This window comes from Lagenorhynchus albirostris, chromosome 15 (assembly GCF_949774975.1).
Source record: "Lagenorhynchus albirostris chromosome 15, mLagAlb1.1, whole genome shotgun sequence".
Lineage (NCBI taxonomy): Eukaryota > Metazoa > Chordata > Mammalia > Artiodactyla > Delphinidae > Lagenorhynchus > Lagenorhynchus albirostris.
In genome coordinates, this window is record NC_083109.1 from 15,166,411 (window position 1) to 15,183,134 (window position 16,724).

Genomic DNA, 16,724 nt, shown 5'->3' on the forward strand with positions numbered 1-16,724 from the left:
GGAAGGGGGCAGGACAGGGTGGGAGGGGAACGGCTGAGAAAAAGAGATGGTGCTCAGGGGGCCACCCACCATTCACACTTGCACAGTGTCTTTTCTCCTCACTGCCTCCCAGGACAAGTGGCTCAGTGTCCTCTGAAACCGCACACTGAGCACATCCTCCACGGGCCAGCTTGGCAGAAGGTCACCCTAGAAGCCCCGTCATGAGAATCTGAGCTTCCTCACATGCTCCCCTTTTCTCAGATGGGAACACTGAGTCAGCCACCCTACAGAGCATGTCTGCAGTGCTCCTGAGCTCCCCACCTAGGCTTGAAAAACTCACTTCCTTCTTCTTGGTCATTGCGGTCCTGGGTGGACTGTGGTTGCATATTTCTGGGAAAGTCTAGGATCTGTCAAGGTCAGCGGTGTCCAGGTCTGGGGCTTCAGAGATGTCAATCAGCAAGTCCCTTTCTTTTTGCAGAGGACCTGCGAACTGTACCACCCCGAAACCCTGAAGTCAAGGAGGAGCCACGCGGGGCTGGGCTGTGGCTGCTTCTGAAACAGTGTGGTCTCCTCTGAGTCCGTCTCAACCCCACCCTCCTCAGCAGAGCCCTGCCTCTCTCCTCCCAACATGGGTCTACTTGCCTTAGTTCTGTCTCATCCAGTGGATTCTAAGCACCATGAGAGCAAGTCTTCCCTTTATCCCTAGCACTTAGCACAGGTCCTGGCATAGAGGAGATGGTCCATAATTATTTAAGGAAGGAAGGAGTGAATGCAAGAGCACATTCCTCATGTCAGGATTCTTGTCTCAAGCCACATCCTCACTGCATCCTCACCTTCATCCCCCACCCCACCATCACTGCTCTCCTTGCGGGTGGCCAAGGTGGAAATTCTGGCATCCAGTTCTCAGTATCAGTGGTGGCAGAGGTCTTTTCAATAAAGAAGCCCCTTTCCCTCGCAGTGATGTTGTACATTTTCCTTCTGTCGCTTCAAACAGTCTGGCTTATATTCCAATAAATTCAAATTAAACTAACTGGAGTGGATTCTGTGGTTTGCCCCTAAGAACCTTCACCACTAGGGTCCACGGAGGTGCGGGTCCTTCGCACTCTTCTGCAGAGCAGCCGGCACCTCCCCTTTTCCTGTCCTCACACTGGGCCCTGCCAGGTATAGGAAGCACCCCCATTACAGCACCATCTACCTCTGAGTGGCCACCCCAAGCGACACAAAAACCCGGGTGAGAGACACCTCAGCATGAAAGCTTCTTTCTTTACTTCTTGGGCCAGGTCAAATATGGGTGCAGAGGTGGTTCTCCTGGACTCTCAGAAGAACAAAGAAAGGAGCACGAGACTCGTTGTCCATTTGCAGTAGGAATCCCCTTGCCTGAGGTCACGTGTGGGGAGGGGCTTCTTACTTCAGTTAAAGAAGGGCAACTGCCCTTTCAGTGTGCCTGGCTCTGTGTTAACATTTTGCCTGCATTCTTCTATTAATCATCCTAAGAATCCTTCAAGGGAGGAAGCAGTGACACGGAGATGTCACTTAGCTGCCGTATGAGTTTTGTAACACAGCAGGTCCCACCTCTCCCAAATAGAGCGACTTTGACAATGTTTTCACGCTCCTGCCTCTGGGAAGATGTAGGCCGGAGGCACCTTTGGAGAACCGAGAGTATCTGCTTCACTGCAGATGAGGAAAGGGAGGCACGGGGACCACAGCAAGCATAGTATTCAAATAAACAAGGACGCAGATGGCGCTGATTCTGTTACTCACTTCCTTATAGTCTTGGGCAAATTCCCAACACCTCTCAGCTTTACTTTCTTTAATTATAAAATAAGGATAATGCTTGTACTTTTTTTTTTTTTTTTAATGCTTGTACTTTTTAACTAACCAGAGACGTCTCTAGCTTGTACTTTTTTTTTTTTTTTTTTTTTTTTTGCGGTACGCGGGCCTCTCACTGTTGTGGCCTCGTTGCGGAGCACAGGCTCCACACGCGCAGGCTCAGCGGCCATGGCTCACGGGCCCAGCCGCTCCGCGGCATGTGGGATCTTCCCAGACCGGGGCACGTACCCGCGTCCCCTGCATCGGCAGGCGGACTCTCAACCACTGCGCCACCAGGGAAGCCCTAGCTTCTACTTTTTAACTAGCCAGAGACACCTAGAAACACTCCCTTTCCTAGTGGAACTAGTTGGGTTTATTACTCACTACAGCAAGGAATAAGAATCACCTTGGAAGACAATATGATATCTCATTAAGAGAATGTTAGATAGAACTTATAGGATGAGGGCTTGTGTTAGGTGATTTGGTTGGCGGGGGTGTGTGTTTCAGGAAGCTGACTCTGCTCTGGATGGATGCTCTCAGGAAGTGGGGCATTTCTCTGAATGGGTATCTTAACTCTAAGAAGGGAAGACTAGCTAGAGGTTACAGCTGTACTTGGTAAAGACGTAGCAGTCACTCAATACAGGGGGATGCTTGGATATTTTGGTGGTTTGTATAATTGACCTCTTTTTGCCTGTGTTCAAACATCATTACCGAATGTCCTATTTTTGTCTTGATCCATCATGCACACAGAATGACCTTGTCTGCTGTTGAAGGTTTCTGAAATAGTTCTGTTGAGTAGGAGAACATAAGGCGCACTGTGATGTCAGCTCAGGTCTTGGAACTCAGAGGCTGCATTTCTCTTTCTCTATCAGTCTCATAAAGTTGTGATGACAGTTAAAAAGATGTGATATTTGTTAAATGCTTTGTACAAGTATTGGCAGAGTAACCTTTTAGTGAATGTGTAATCAGATAACGGTAAGAGTACTACTATAATTATATTTATTTAATAATTATTAATTTATAACAGTGAATGGGGAAATGACTTGGTATTCATGAAAAGAGATTGACTTCAGTAACTCACTGTGTTGCTGTGTGATCTTGGGCAAGTCACTTCACCTCTCTGAGCCACAGATTCTTTCTTTGTAAAAGAGGATGATGGTATGTGCCTTAAGAAATCCCCAGGTTTGGGCCCTTTTGAGGACCATGTTGATTAGGCTGTTCAAGTTCTCTGCACACCACTTACAAAAGCAAATTTTCTAGAAGCACATAGAGGTTTAGTTTCCTTGGTTCCTGACTGCTTTTTAAATGTGCTGTCGACTGTAGTAAAGGAACAAATAGCATTGATTGCTGAAGTGTCCCCTTCTAGAAGTCCACCCTCATGAAGTTCTCCCAGTGCCAGAGGAGAGCCACAGTCTCTCTTCCAAATAGGTCTCCTTCTTTGTCAGAGGTAACCGAAAACCCTCTTGCTTCAGTGATTGACCTTACCCCTATTCTGCCCTTTTCCCACCCCACCTTGCCTTTATTATACCCCCTGATCAAAGGGGCTAAGTGTTAACTGTCATATAGCTCACTATCGTTCTTATTACAAGGACTTTGACGTCGCAGGGAGACAGAATATATGTCTGTTGCCTCCACTGCTTCCTCAGCAACCTCACGACGTGGGCAGCACGGGTCTCATGCGGTACCTGATGACACGGGGCTCTGGGAGATTTCTGACCCCAGGTCACAAAGTTAGGAAAAGGAAGAGGTGGGACGCAAACTGAGGTCCTCCAATCCCAAAACCACTGGTGGAGAGATCAGAGTGGGGGGTGGTTTGCAGGGGATGATTGAGAAGTGCTGTTACTGGGCATTTGGTCCCAGCAGGCAGAAGCAGGAAGCCTGCTTATGTGGGGAGACAATAATTACACAATAAGGAAAGTGGCTTATACCTGTCCATGTTTCCAACCACAGACCACTAGAAACAGTCCACTTACAAACTGAACGAGTTGGGTTTATTACTCACTGCAGCAATGGACAATGAATGATATGGCATCTCATTAAGAGGTTGTTTGAAGGACTTAAAGGATGTGGGTTTCCATGAGGTTATTTGCAGGAGAGTTTCAGGAAGCTGGCTTTGCTCAGGATGGATGCTGTCAGGCAGTGGGGCAGTTCTATGATCAGGTGTCGTCATCTTATCCTGAAGTGAACTTTCAGCTGAGAACTGAGGAGGTACAACCAACGGACTTTGCTATGAGATTGCTCACAGGGAGTGAGAAAAAGGTAGAATGAAGGACAACACTCAGCCTTCTGGGGGAAGGTAGGGGAAGCAAGTCTTTAGAAGGAAAGACAATAAATTCACTTTGGTCAACGTTGAGTCTATGGTGCTGGCAGAACACATAGGCAAATATGTTGAGTAGACGTTGATTCATTCATTCACTTGTTCACGAAATGTTTATTAGGGATAAAATATGTGATGACTGAAACCTTTGATCAGACTCCATGGCTTCAAACTCTGGCTCTGCCAATTTACTAGGTGTGTGGCCTAATCAATTTGGTAGCATTATACATTTGTGAGCACATATAGATCTTGAATTGTGTCCATAGAGAGGGAGTCATCCTTCCATTTACATAGAAGGAAACTGAGGCTCAGAGAAGGTGGGGATTGCTAGTACCTCAGAGGGTGAAAGTAGCAATGTGAATTCCCTGTCCTGATGTGCTGGTAAAAGTCACTGAGTCAATGAGAATGTCTAAGTAACTCTGGGAGAGGTAGAATTAATCATGTAAAACACCCATCACCGCTATTGACAACCCGCTATGTACCAAGCCCTGCACGTACATCTTCAGCTCTAAATACCACAACAACCTTAATAGGTTTTTCTTCCATTTTAAAGTCATTCAAGCTGAAGCTCAGAGGTTTCAGCCCTTCTCCAAGGTCACATAACCAATACTGGCAGGGGCTGATATCCAAGCTTATCACTCTCTGTCTCCCATGATTTTCCTTGAAAGACGTTGGAGATCTGTGCATTCAAAAGCCCCGGAGATTCACCAGAAGATATTCAAAGTTCTTCAAATGGGGAACCTCTGCTTTTCATTATTATTTTTTTGTGTGTACTGAGACCAAGTGGAAACAAATTTTGGTAAAGAATTTTGTTCGCATTTATGCCATGAGGGCCTTACCTGTGAGTTAGAGGAGGAGGATGGCTGAGAAAAGGCCACTGGATAGAAAAATGCGGAACTTGGTGGTGACCCTGGTAAAGGCAGCAGATCTCGCTGGTTATGAGCAACAGAAACTGACTCTGGCTATTGGGAGCAGAGAAGGAATTTGTGACAACGGTGTGGGGATGTAGTGGCATCCATTCTCCCTTCCTGATTGTACCCTTAAGTGAGATCCTTTTGGACTCTTCTGTTGGCACCCATAGCACTAACTGATTTAGTTCAGCTCACGGACTGAGGGGAGTGCTAAAAGGTCCCAGCTTGGAAAGGATGGTAAGCGAGGAAGAACTAAGGTCTTCCTAGGCCACCTCTGAATGACCTCCATTTTTAGGTCTTTTGGGATTCATCGATCATGGTTAAATTCCAGGGAGAGCATCTGATTGGCCACTCTTGGTCTGGGGGTAAGGCAGGCACTTTGATTGACAGGCGGCCCAATCCCACCAGTCCTGGGTGGAGGAAGAGTCATTCCTCAAGCAAAATCAGGCTACTGTATCAGGAAAAGGACAAAGAGATGCTAGATGACAAAGCAACAAAATAGCCCATATACTCAGAGAGAGAAGTTTCCATGGAGAGAAGGGAGTTCGAATGGGTCCAACAGTCCAAGCGGAGAATGCTCCGTTGTATGGTGAAAGGCATAATCCTTGTTCCTGGGAATTTCTCAGGTCTTCAATGTCACTTGTTTACTGTCACCTTAAGGTGGGCATGTCTACAACTGACTCATGTCTCCTCCTCTTTTAACCTTTCCTTCTTCTGTTTTCTATTTCCCTTCTTCCTTTTCTTGATAAAAATGATTTTACTCTCATGAAGTCACGTCTGCAATCTTTGATGCCTCATCTATGTTAATATCAGATATATTTGCCTGTGTGTTGTTTGTGTATTTGTAATATTGAAATAACTGGGGCCACATGACTAACAGTTTTTGTCAAGTGTCTTCTTTCTATTTTCTGCTGTTTTTGCTTCAGCAAGTCATTTTCCCTTAGCTGAATTTCAGTTGCTTCATCTGTAAAATAGGAATAATAATACTTAGTTCGGAAGATTGTTAAATAAGAACAAGCTACCTTTTACCGAACACTTACTGTGAGCGCACCCCAAGGGTCACAAATTTGAATTCCTTCCAGGTCAGGTGAGTGATGTGGATGTAAATATTTGGAGTGGGAGTGGGGCTGGGGGGACAATAAGGCATGGTGGGGATTATGGAAACTGGAGAGAACGCTCCCCTCGTGAGAAGAGAGCAGCTCTACTTAGCTTAGTTCATGTTTTTCAAAGTGTGGTCCCTTGAGCGGTACCATCAGCAGCCCCAGAAACCTGTTTGATGCAGAAACTCAGGTCCCGCCCCTGTCCTACTGAAGCAAAACTCTGCGGGTGGAGATCTCAAATCTGTGTGTGAACGCCTGGCTAAGTGATTCTGATTTTCGCTCAAGTTTGAGACTCACGGCTCTTGTTAAATTGCAGGACTGTGTTGCCAAATATTTACCTTCCCAACAATGCCAGAAATTCTCTTTTATATGAAATCCCCCACTGTTAAATTTTGGCAAATGTTTCAAAATTATAAAATGTACTATTTGGCTAAAAATGCTTATATATTCTAGCCAGATTGCAAGCTCTGGTTTATGCTTTTCTTTTTAATCCTTAAAATAATCCTAAAAACCCCAGTACTCATGACACCTCTTTTAAAGAGGAAGACTAAGGGACTCCCCTGGCGGTGCAGTGGTTAAGTCTCTGCGCTTCCAATGCAGGGGGTGCGGGTTAGATCCCTGATTGGGGAACTATATCCCACGTGCTGCATGACCAGGCCAAATAAATATATAAAATTTAAAATAAGGAAGGAGGAAGACTACGTACCTCCAAAAAGTGAGGTGCTGTTATATCGCATAGCCAGAAAGGGGCCACCCATGTCTTGGATATGAATGTACCTCTCACAGGGCACAGCATCACAAACAGATAAACATCTTCTGCCTGCCCCGGGTGCATTCCATCCATTTCACAAAGGGGCCCTAGATAGCATGGATTCCAAGACTCTCATTTTTCAGAGGGAAAAACTGAGGATTAGAAGCAGAGATATGACTGGGGTCCCACAGTGCTGGGATCATACATCTTTATCCAGAATACAACCCCTGTGATGTTCCCGCCTTGCGATTTCTCTGAAGATGCCCCCAGGGGCCGGGAAGGCTTGAAACTAGAGACTCAGTCACTCGTGAGCAGGGAGGTGGGAGGTGGAGGGAGGACAGGCCCCTCGGGGGTCCCTGGGTCTGGGGGCCTCTAACCTGGACCAGAGGGAGGAGGACATTGGGAGAGAAAGACAGACACATGAGAGAGGAGGGGGCAGAAAAGAGGAGTCCCTGCTGTTAGGCGGGGGGTCTCTGCTGTTCCCTGGTCTCAGATGGACAGACTGAGGCAGGAAGAGGGGCAGGACCAGAGGGCCTCCTGAGCTAGAATCCTAGTTGTGCCGTCTGCTTGCTGTGGGTCCTGAGCAAGTCGCTTCACCTCTCCGAGCCTCTGCTTTCTGGCTGGCAAAATGGGATGAGAATCCCAATGTTGTACGGTCGACATGAGGCTAAATGAAATCATACATGTGAAATGTCCCAGGAGCGAGCAGACCCTCCACACACAATGGCTTGTTTTGTGGGTACCCCGCTCCTGAAGCCCTTCTGTCCGGGGGCAGCTCGGTATTGAGAGCTCCTGCCCTTCTCAGTGGAAAGGGTGACTTTGTGCGAGGAAGACAGCCCCTCCCGCCCTCTGCAGCTCATCACCCAGCTGTGCGCCCGCTTGACACTTGGCTGGGCTTGCTCCTGGGGCTTCTGGGCATTGAGCCAGCTCCCTTCTCCTTGACCCTGGAAGTGGAGTGCAGGGTGTGTGTGTGTGTGTGTGTGTGTGTGTGTGTGTGTGTGTGTTAGTGGCAGATTGCTTGAGTATGTGTGGATGAGTGAGTTGAGGGGGCATTGGTGCTACATGATTGTAACTGGGAGTGAATATATGGGAGTGAGTGAAGAGACTGTGGGTGTGTAAGCCCTCACATGTGCACTATAGTTTCAGCTTACAAAGCAGTAGAGTGCATGGTGCACAGACTCTGAAGCCGGATCCCTGGGTTCAGATACTCTCTCTACACTCTATTTCTTTAGGCAAATTCTTTCTTGTTACCTCAGGTTCCTCCTCTGTCACATGAGGAAATATCAAAAATTCTTCACCACCTCTTTTAAGATTTTTGAGGATTAGATGAGTTAATATATGTCAAGTAGTTAGGATAATGTCTGACACATAGAAGAAGCTAAGTTTTATCTGCTGTAATGACATTATTATTATGATTACAAGGACTTTGACTTCTCAGGGAGAAGAATATATGTCTATTGCCTCCACTTCTTCCACAGAAACGCATGATGCTGGCAGCATTGACCTCATGTGACACTGGAAAACACAGGGCTCTGGGAGATTTAAGTCTTCAGGGCACAAAGTTAGGAAAAGGCAGAGCTGGTACCCAAACTGAGGTCCTATGGTTCCAAAACCACTGGGGGAGAGACAGGAGGATGGAGGCTATTGTGGGCGATCTTCCAAGCTCCCCTGAGGTCCACTCAGGCAGGCAGCTCTCCTGTTTCTGAAACCCGGCGAGGGGAAATGGGAGGTCATGCTGTGGAGACGTGTTCAGCTCCCTGCTTCCCCTCTGCCCACACCCCTTACTCCTTTTTCTACTGAGAAAACAGGGTTGCTGCCTCAGGAGGGCTTCTGCCTGGGCCAGTGCCAGGTAAACAGCAAGGGTCCATCCAGCTGAGAAGCTGTGGCAGTGGTTGCAGAAGGTGTCCTGTGTCACACCTGTCTTCTGAGTTAGGCAGTGGTAGGGGTGAGGGTGAAGCGCATAGTTCCCAGCTGTAATGAAACCTGCAGGAGTTGAAAAGGAGGACCTGAGCTAACACACTGTTGTTCAGTTATCCATCCTTTGATTTGCTCTCATTCACTCATCACCCGCCATGCACTGCTCTAGGTGCTGGGACGCTCCCTGAGTCAACATATTGGACAAAATTCCACCTGTGGAATCACAATCTGTGTTTCCACGAGACGCACAGGGAGAGTCAAGTCTGAGAAGCGCTGTTACTGGGCATTTGGCCCCAGCAGGCAGAAGCAGGTTAGGTGGGGAGATTACACAATAAACAGGACCCAGCCCAGCTCCACCCTTTCCTCACTCCCCTCCTCACTGCCTGTCCCACCCCTCAGCTGGGATATGAAAAGCTCTGTCAGCCCCCAGCTTTCCTCAGAAGTCCTCCTGCAAGGCCACGATCATGAGCCGGCTCTGCCTCTCCATCGCCCTTCTCGTCCTCCTGGGCACCCTGGTGGCCGGCATCCCGGGCACCCTGGTGGCCGGCATCCAGGGGGGTAAAACCAGCAACCGCACCGAAGGTGAAACCAGCAACCAGGTCAAAGGTAACTCCTGACCCACCTCTCCTCTACAGGCTGGGCGGAGGGGGGAGTGAGGGGAGTCCGTGGAAGGGGTTGGGGAGCAGGGGTGGGGTGGATGCTTACAGCCTCTCTGGATTTCTCCTGGGAAGTTGGGCAGTTTTAACTCCAGGGACATTTCCTGACTCTCAATAGGAAAAAAAATTAAAATTAAAAAATATATATGCCGCCTACCTCTACCAGATCAGGAATCCCATCTCTGAGACTCTCTATTCCTGGTCATTGCCATGTCCCTGAACTTCACTGTAGTGTAATAAGAAGATCAATATTTGATCCTTGCCCTGATCCTGGAACAGACCTCCAGAAACTCCTGGAATTTACTGGGGTTATTTTTGGTAATGAGGTGAAAAAAGGAAGGCCACGGAGAGACCTGTAGGATGGGGCTGGTCTCCAAAAAAACCCAGTCATGTGTTTAGAGGTTACAACTTTCAACAGCCCGCATTCCAGCATCTCTGGGGAGAGGGGAGGGTATTGAGTTGGAGACCAATCACCAATGGCCGATGATTCAATCAATATGCCTATTATTGACACCTCAATAAAGATCCATAAATATTGGGGATCAGAGAGCTTTCGGGGTGGTGAACACATGGAGGTGCTGTGAGGGGTTGCACTCCACTAGGGCACGGGGCCTCCGCACACCTCTATTCCCCCTTTGCCCTGCGCATCTCCTCCATTTCGCTGTCCCTGCGCTTTACCCTTTATAATAACCTGGGAACGGTAAGTAAAGGGTTTTCCTGAGTTCTGTCTGCACTTCTATTGGTTAGTGAACATGGAGGTGGGGTCACGGAACCTCCGATTTTTAGCCAGTCGGTCACAAGCATGAGTGACTCCGGACCACATGGCTCTCATTTGAAGTGAGGACAGTCTTGAGTCCTCAACCTGCGGGATCTGCACTAACTCCATGGATTTAGTATCAGAAGTAAATTGCCTTCTGGGATGCCCAGTGGGTGTTTAGGGAATTGTTTGGTGTTGGTAGAGACGCCACCTATTTGGTGTCAGGGAAAAACCAGAGTCAGTCTTCCCTGTGATTTGGGGGCTCCAGTGAGGCTTGGGACAGGGGAATAATGAAAGTTGGACACTGCAGCCAGAAACTCTTACCAGTTACCTGTATTTTCAGAATTCCTGGCAGAATCAGGTAGTTTATCTAATGGGTTGTGACATGACAGTATCTTGTCCTGACCCTATCACCCACATGCCATGTGTCCTGGGGCAAGTCTTCTGCAGTTTCCTCACTTGAAAACGGGAACCACGTTACATGGGTTTTTGAACAGCTTACCACTCATGAATTTAAACAGTTTAAACACATTTCATGGCCAATTTTGTCCATTTTCCACCAAGATGTGTTAAATTGAAAAAATTTCTCTACATGCCTCCTTCGGGAAAGAAAAGATATTGCGGTGTCAAATAATGATTATTCCTCTAGGATTAAAATTAATCAGAAAGACGTGGGACCACTGAGCAGAGCAACTGCAGGGAAAGCAACAAACACAGCGCTGTGTGAGTTCCTCCTGGGACCAAGGCTGATACAGTCTTAGTAAAGGCTCAAGGCCCTTTCCCTTGTCCCCTTTTGACTATCATTTTATTACCCTCTCAGGATATGGAATGAGAGGTAGATTGATAATCACGTAGACCTGCCCCATCATCAAGGAGATTTTGCACTAACAGGAATTCCATTATCTCCATTCTATTCAATGACTGTGCGCTTGGCATGAGCATGAAATGGAAGATTCGTTCCCTGGCCATATATTTATTAAGTCCCTACAGGCTTGGTTTTTGGTGCGGGGAAAGAGCTGTAGACAGAATATGGAAAAATACCTTGCCTTCTCAGAGTGAGACCGACAATAGCAAAAGGGGAAATGCTCTGCTAGGTTATGAGTTTTTGAAGGTAGAGAGTGATGGGGATAAAAGAGGCTGTGCTCTGTCCGTAGACTGATCAGCGAAACCCTCTGTGATAAGGGGGCGTTGGAGCAGAGGCTGCAGAAAGAACGTGCCCGCTGTGAACCAGCGGCAGCAATTACCAGGGTGGCTGGAGCTGAGTGGGTGGGAGGGGAGGAGGGCGGAAGGGATGAGACCAAAGAGGCCATGGGGACAGGTCCTGACCAGCCTTGTAGGATGAGAATCGGAATTTGACTGTGAGAGAGATGGGGAGTCACTGAGGGACTGGTCATGGGAGCAATGGGATAGGATCCCTGTGGCTGCAGTGCGGAGAGTGGCCTCTAGGGGGCCAAGGGCAGAGACAGAGGCCCAGGGAGCAGGCTGCTGCAGGGGTCCAGGTGAGCAATGATGGAACGAGTACCCATGTTGTTCCCTGGGTCGATGCCAGATGCATGTTCACAACATGAATCTCTTCCTCTGTTGAGGTTTCTATGGGGGTTCATTATCTAGTCATGATGCATTAAATCATTAGCCATTGGTGACTGTTCAACCTCCAGCTCCTCTCCGATCCCTGACGTTGGGTGGCGGGCTGAACTGCGGATGGGAGGCCACGAGGGAGAGGGTAGGAATGAAAGTTGCAACCCTCCTGTCAGGCAGTGGTTTCCCCTGGCAACCAGAGCCCATTCTGGGGTTACTAGGGTCTTCCCAAAAGTCACCTAGTTCACATAACCAAAGACACTTTTTTTGCTTTCAGCACTTAGGAAATAGCAAGGTTTGTAAGAACTCTGTGCCAGGATATTACAAAGAACAAGTATATATATATATATATATATTGCTTATTATAAGTCACAGTATCAATATAGCGTCAATATTCAATTTAGAGAGTCCCTGTGCCGTAACAAAAGAGAACACCCTGGTATGTGTTCTTCATGCCTTTCTCCATTACAGCCTGATTCCTTCACACTTTTTTATTAATGGTGGAAACTCTTTACCATACAAGTAATGCAGAGAATAGTCTTATAAAACCCAGGTACCAGCTCCAATAATTACTGACATATGATGAATATTTTTTACCTTGTCTGCCGTTTTTTATTCTTTTTTGGTAGAGTTTTTGGAACCTAATCCAAGGCATCATACCAATTAATCTTAAAATATTTCATGATGGAGATATCAATTTGTGCATGTTTACCATATCATGTCACACCTAGGAACATTAATAATAATATCCCAGAAAGCAGGTTGTCAAATGGCCTTTTCAGTTTGACCCGTCCCCATAACCCTAACATCTCTATTGCAAGACACACTGGTGGTTTCAGTTGTTGACATTGTAGACCAAACTGCGATGACGGTCCTCATAGCTGACCCATAGCCCCTCCCATCCCATAAGGATCTCAGCCTGCCTTCTGCCTGGAACCTCATCACACGGGTCCCTGCAGGGCCCGGAAGGTCAGGTACTTCTACAACGCCAAGTCCGGGCACTGCGACATGTTTATATACAGCGGCTGCCGAGGGAAGAACAACTTCCTGACGCCAGAGGACTGCATGAAGACCTGCGGTGGTCCTGTGGTGACCCACGGGTAAGGAAGGGGGCAGGACAGGGTGGGAGGGGAACGGCTGAGAAAAAGAGATGGTGCTCAGGGGGCCACCCACCATTCACACTTGCACAGTGTCTTTTCTCCTCGCTGCCTCCCAGGACAAGTGGCTCAGTGTCCTCTGAAACCGCACACTGAGCACATCCTCCACGGGCCAGCTTGGCAGAAGGTCACCCTAGAAGCCCCGTCATGAGAATCTGAGCTTCCTCACATGCTCCCCTTTTCTCAGATGGGAACACTGAGTCAGCCACCCTACAGAGCATGTCTGCAGTGCTCCTGAGCTCCCCACCTAGGCTTGAAAAACTCACTTCCTTCTTCTTGGTCATTGCGGTCCTGGGTGGACTGTGGTTGCATATTTCTGGGAAAGTCTAGGATCTGTCAAGGTCAGCGGTGTCCAGGTCTGGGGCTTCAGAGATGTCAATCAGCAAGTCCCTTTCTTTTTGCAGAGGACCTGCGAACTGTACCACCCCGAAACCCTGAAGTCAAGGAGGAGCCACGCGGGGCTGGGCTGTGGCTGCTTCTGAAACAGTGTGGTCTCCTCTGAGTCCGTCTCAACCCCACCCTCCTCAGCAGAGCCCTGCCTCTCTCCTCCCAACATGGGTCTACTTGCCTTAGTTCTGTCTCATCCAGTGGATTCTAAGCACCATGAGAGCAAGTCTTCCCTTTATCCCTAGCACTTAGCACAGGTCCTGGCATAGAGGAGATGGTCCATAATTATTTAAGGAAGGAAGGAGTGAATGCAAGAGCACATTCCTCATGTCAGGATTCTTGTCTCAAGCCACATCCTCACTGCATCCTCACCTTCATCCCCCACCCCACCATCACTGCTCTCCTTGCGGGTGGCCAAGGTGGAAATTCTGGCATCCAGTTCTCAGTATCAGTGGTGGCAGAGGTCTTTTCAATAAAGAAGCCCCTTTCCCTCGCAGTGATGTTGTACATTTTCCTTCTGTCGCTTCAAACAGTCTGGCTTATATTCCAATAAATTCAAATTAAACTAACTGGAGTGGATTCTGTGGTTTGCCCCTAAGAACCTTCACCACTAGGGTCCACGGAGGTGCGGGTCCTTCGCACTCTTCTGCAGAGCAGCCGGCACCTCCCCTTTTCCTGTCCTCACACTGGGCCCTGCCAGGTATAGGAAGCACCCCCATTACAGCACCATCTACCTCTGAGTGGCCACCCCAAGCGACACAAAAACCCGGGTGAGAGACACCTCAGCATGAAAGCTTCTTTCTTTACTTCTTGGGCCAGGTCAAATATGGGTGCAGAGGTGGTTCTCCTGGACTCTCAGAAGAACAAAGAAAGGAGCACGAGACTCGTTGTCCATTTGCAGTAGGAATCCCCTTGCCTGAGGTCACGTGTGGGGAGGGGCTTCTTACTTCAGTTAAAGAAGGGCAACTGCCCTTTCAGTGTGCCTGGCTCTGTGTTAACATTTTGCCTGCATTCTTCTATTAATCATCCTAAGAATCCTTCAAGGGAGGAAGCAGTGACACGGAGATGTCACTTAGCTGCCGTATGAGTTTTGTAACACAGCAGGTCCCACCTCTCCCAAATAGAGCGACTGTGACAATGTTTTCACGCTCCTGCCTCTGGGAAGATGTAGGCCGGAGGCACCTTTGGAGAACCGAGAGTATCTGCTTCACTGCAGATGAGGAAAGGGAGGCACGGGGACCACAGCAAGCATAGTATTCAAATAAACAAGGACGCAGATGGCGCTGATTCTGTTACTCACTTCCTTATAGTCTTGGGCAAATTCCCAACACCTCTCAGCTTTACTTTCTTTAATTATAAAATAAGGATAATGCTTGTACTTTTTTTTTTTTTTTTAATGCTTGTACTTTTTAACTAACCAGAGACGTCTCTAGCTTGTACTTTTTTTTTTTTTTTTTTTTTTTTTTGCGGTACGCGGGCCTCTCACTGTTGTGGCCTCGTTGCGGAGCACAGGCTCCACACGCGCAGGCTCAGCGGCCATGGCTCACGGGCCCAGCCGCTCCGCGGCATGTGGGATCTTCCCAGACCGGGGCACGTACCCGCGTCCCCTGCATCGGCAGGCGGACTCTCAACACTGCGCCACCAGGGAAGCCCTAGCTTCTACTTTTTAACTAGCCAGAGACACCTAGAAACACTCCCTTTCCTAGTGGAACTAGTTGGGTTTATTACTCACTACAGCAAGGAATAAGAATCACCTTGGAAGACAATATGATATCTCATTAAGAGAATGTTAGATAGAACTTATAGGATGAGGGCTTGTGTTAGGTGATTTGGTTGGCGGGGGTGTGTGTTTCAGGAAGCTGACTCTGCTCTGGATGGATGCTCTCAGGAAGTGGGGCATTTCTCTGAATGGGTATCTTAACTCTAAGAAGGGAAGACTAGCTAGAGGTTACAGCTGTACTTGGTAAAGACGTAGCAGTCACTCAATACAGGGGGATGCTTGGATATTTTGGTGGTTTGTATAATTGACCTCTTTTTGCCTGTGTTCAAACATCATTACCGAATGTCCTATTTTTGTCTTGATCCATCATGCACACAGAATGACCTTGTCTGCTGTTGAAGGTTTCTGAAATAGTTCTGTTGAGTAGGAGAACATAAGGCGCACTGTGATGTCAGCTCAGGTCTTGGAACTCAGAGGCTGCATTTCTCTTTCTCTATCAGTCTCATAAAGTTGTGATGACAGTTAAAAAGATGTGATATTTGTTAAATGCTTTGTACAAGTATTGGCAGAGTAACCTTTTAGTGAATGTGTAATCAGATAACGGTAAGAGTACTACTATAATTATATTTATTTAATAATTATTAATTTATAACAGTGAATGGGGAAATGACTTGGTATTCATGAAAAGAGATTGACTTCAGTAACTCACTGTGTTGCTGTGTGATCTTGGGCAAGTCACTTCACCTCTCTGAGCCACAGATTCTTTCTTTGTAAAAGAGGATGATGGTATGTGCCTTAAGAAATCCCCAGGTTTGGGCCCTTTTGAGGACCATGTTGATTAGGCTGTTCAAGTTCTCTGCACACCACTTACAAAAGCAAATTTTCTAGAAGCACATAGAGGTTTAGTTTCCTTGGTTCCTGACTGCTTTTTAAATGTGCTGTCGACTGTAGTAAAGGAACAAATAGCATTGATTGCTGAAGTGTCCCCTTCTAGAAGTCCACCCTCATGAAGTTCTCCCAGTGCCAGAGGAGAGCCACAGTCTCTCTTCCAAATAGGTCTCCTTCTTTGTCAGAGGTAACCGAAAACCCTCTTGCTTCAGTGATTGACCTTACCCCTATTCTGCCCTTTTCCCACCCCACCTTGCCTTTATTATACCCCCTGATCAAAGGGGCTAAGTGTTAACTGTCATATAGCTCACTATTGTTCTTATTACAAGGACTTTGACGTCGCAGGGAGACAGAATATATGTCTGTTGCCTCCACTGCTTCCTCAGCAACCTCACGACGTGGGCAGCACGGGTCTCATGCGGTACCTGATGACACGGGGCTCTGGGAGATTTCTGACCCCAGGTCACAAAGTTAGGAAAAGGAAGAGGTGGGACGCAAACTGAGGTCCTCCAATCCCAAAACCACTGGTGGAGAGATCAGAGTGGGGGGTGGTTTGCAGGGGATGATTGAGAAGTGCTGTTACTGGGCATTTGGTCCCAGCAGGCAGAAGCAGGAAGCCTGCTTATGTGGGGAGACAATAATTACACAATAAGGAAAGTGGCTTATACCTGTCCATGTTTCCAACCACAGACCACTAGAAACAGTCCACTTACAAACTGAACGAGTTGGGTTTATTACTCACTGCAGCAATGGACAATGAATGATATGGCATCTCATTAAGAGGTTGTTTGAAGGAC

At 47.6% G+C, this 16,724-nt stretch overlaps 1 protein-coding gene across 1 annotated transcript; it reads left to right on the forward strand.

The window, feature by feature from the left end:
- The first annotated feature begins 9,248 nt into the window (after positions 1-9,248).
- On the forward strand, positions 9,249-12,879 carry LOC132505651 (serum basic protease inhibitor-like). Its single transcript, XM_060123818.1, has 2 exons — positions 9,249-9,390; positions 12,686-12,879. Exons 1-2 carry the CDS (start codon positions 9,249-9,251, stop codon positions 12,877-12,879), a joined length of 336 nt encoding a protein of 111 aa, XP_059979801.1.
- The last annotated feature ends 3,845 nt before the right edge of the window (positions 12,880-16,724 follow it).

Excerpts from the sequence above, each read along its gene's own strand:
- LOC132505651 (XM_060123818.1), top strand. The coding sequence starts at position 9,249 with ATGAGCCGGCTCTGCCTCTCCATCGCCCTTCTCGTCCTCCTGGGCACC. Across the intron at positions 9,391-12,685 it reads AACCAGCAACCAGGTCAAAG|GATCTCAGCCTGCCTTCTGC; the intron begins GTAACTCCTGAC and ends CCATCCCATAAG.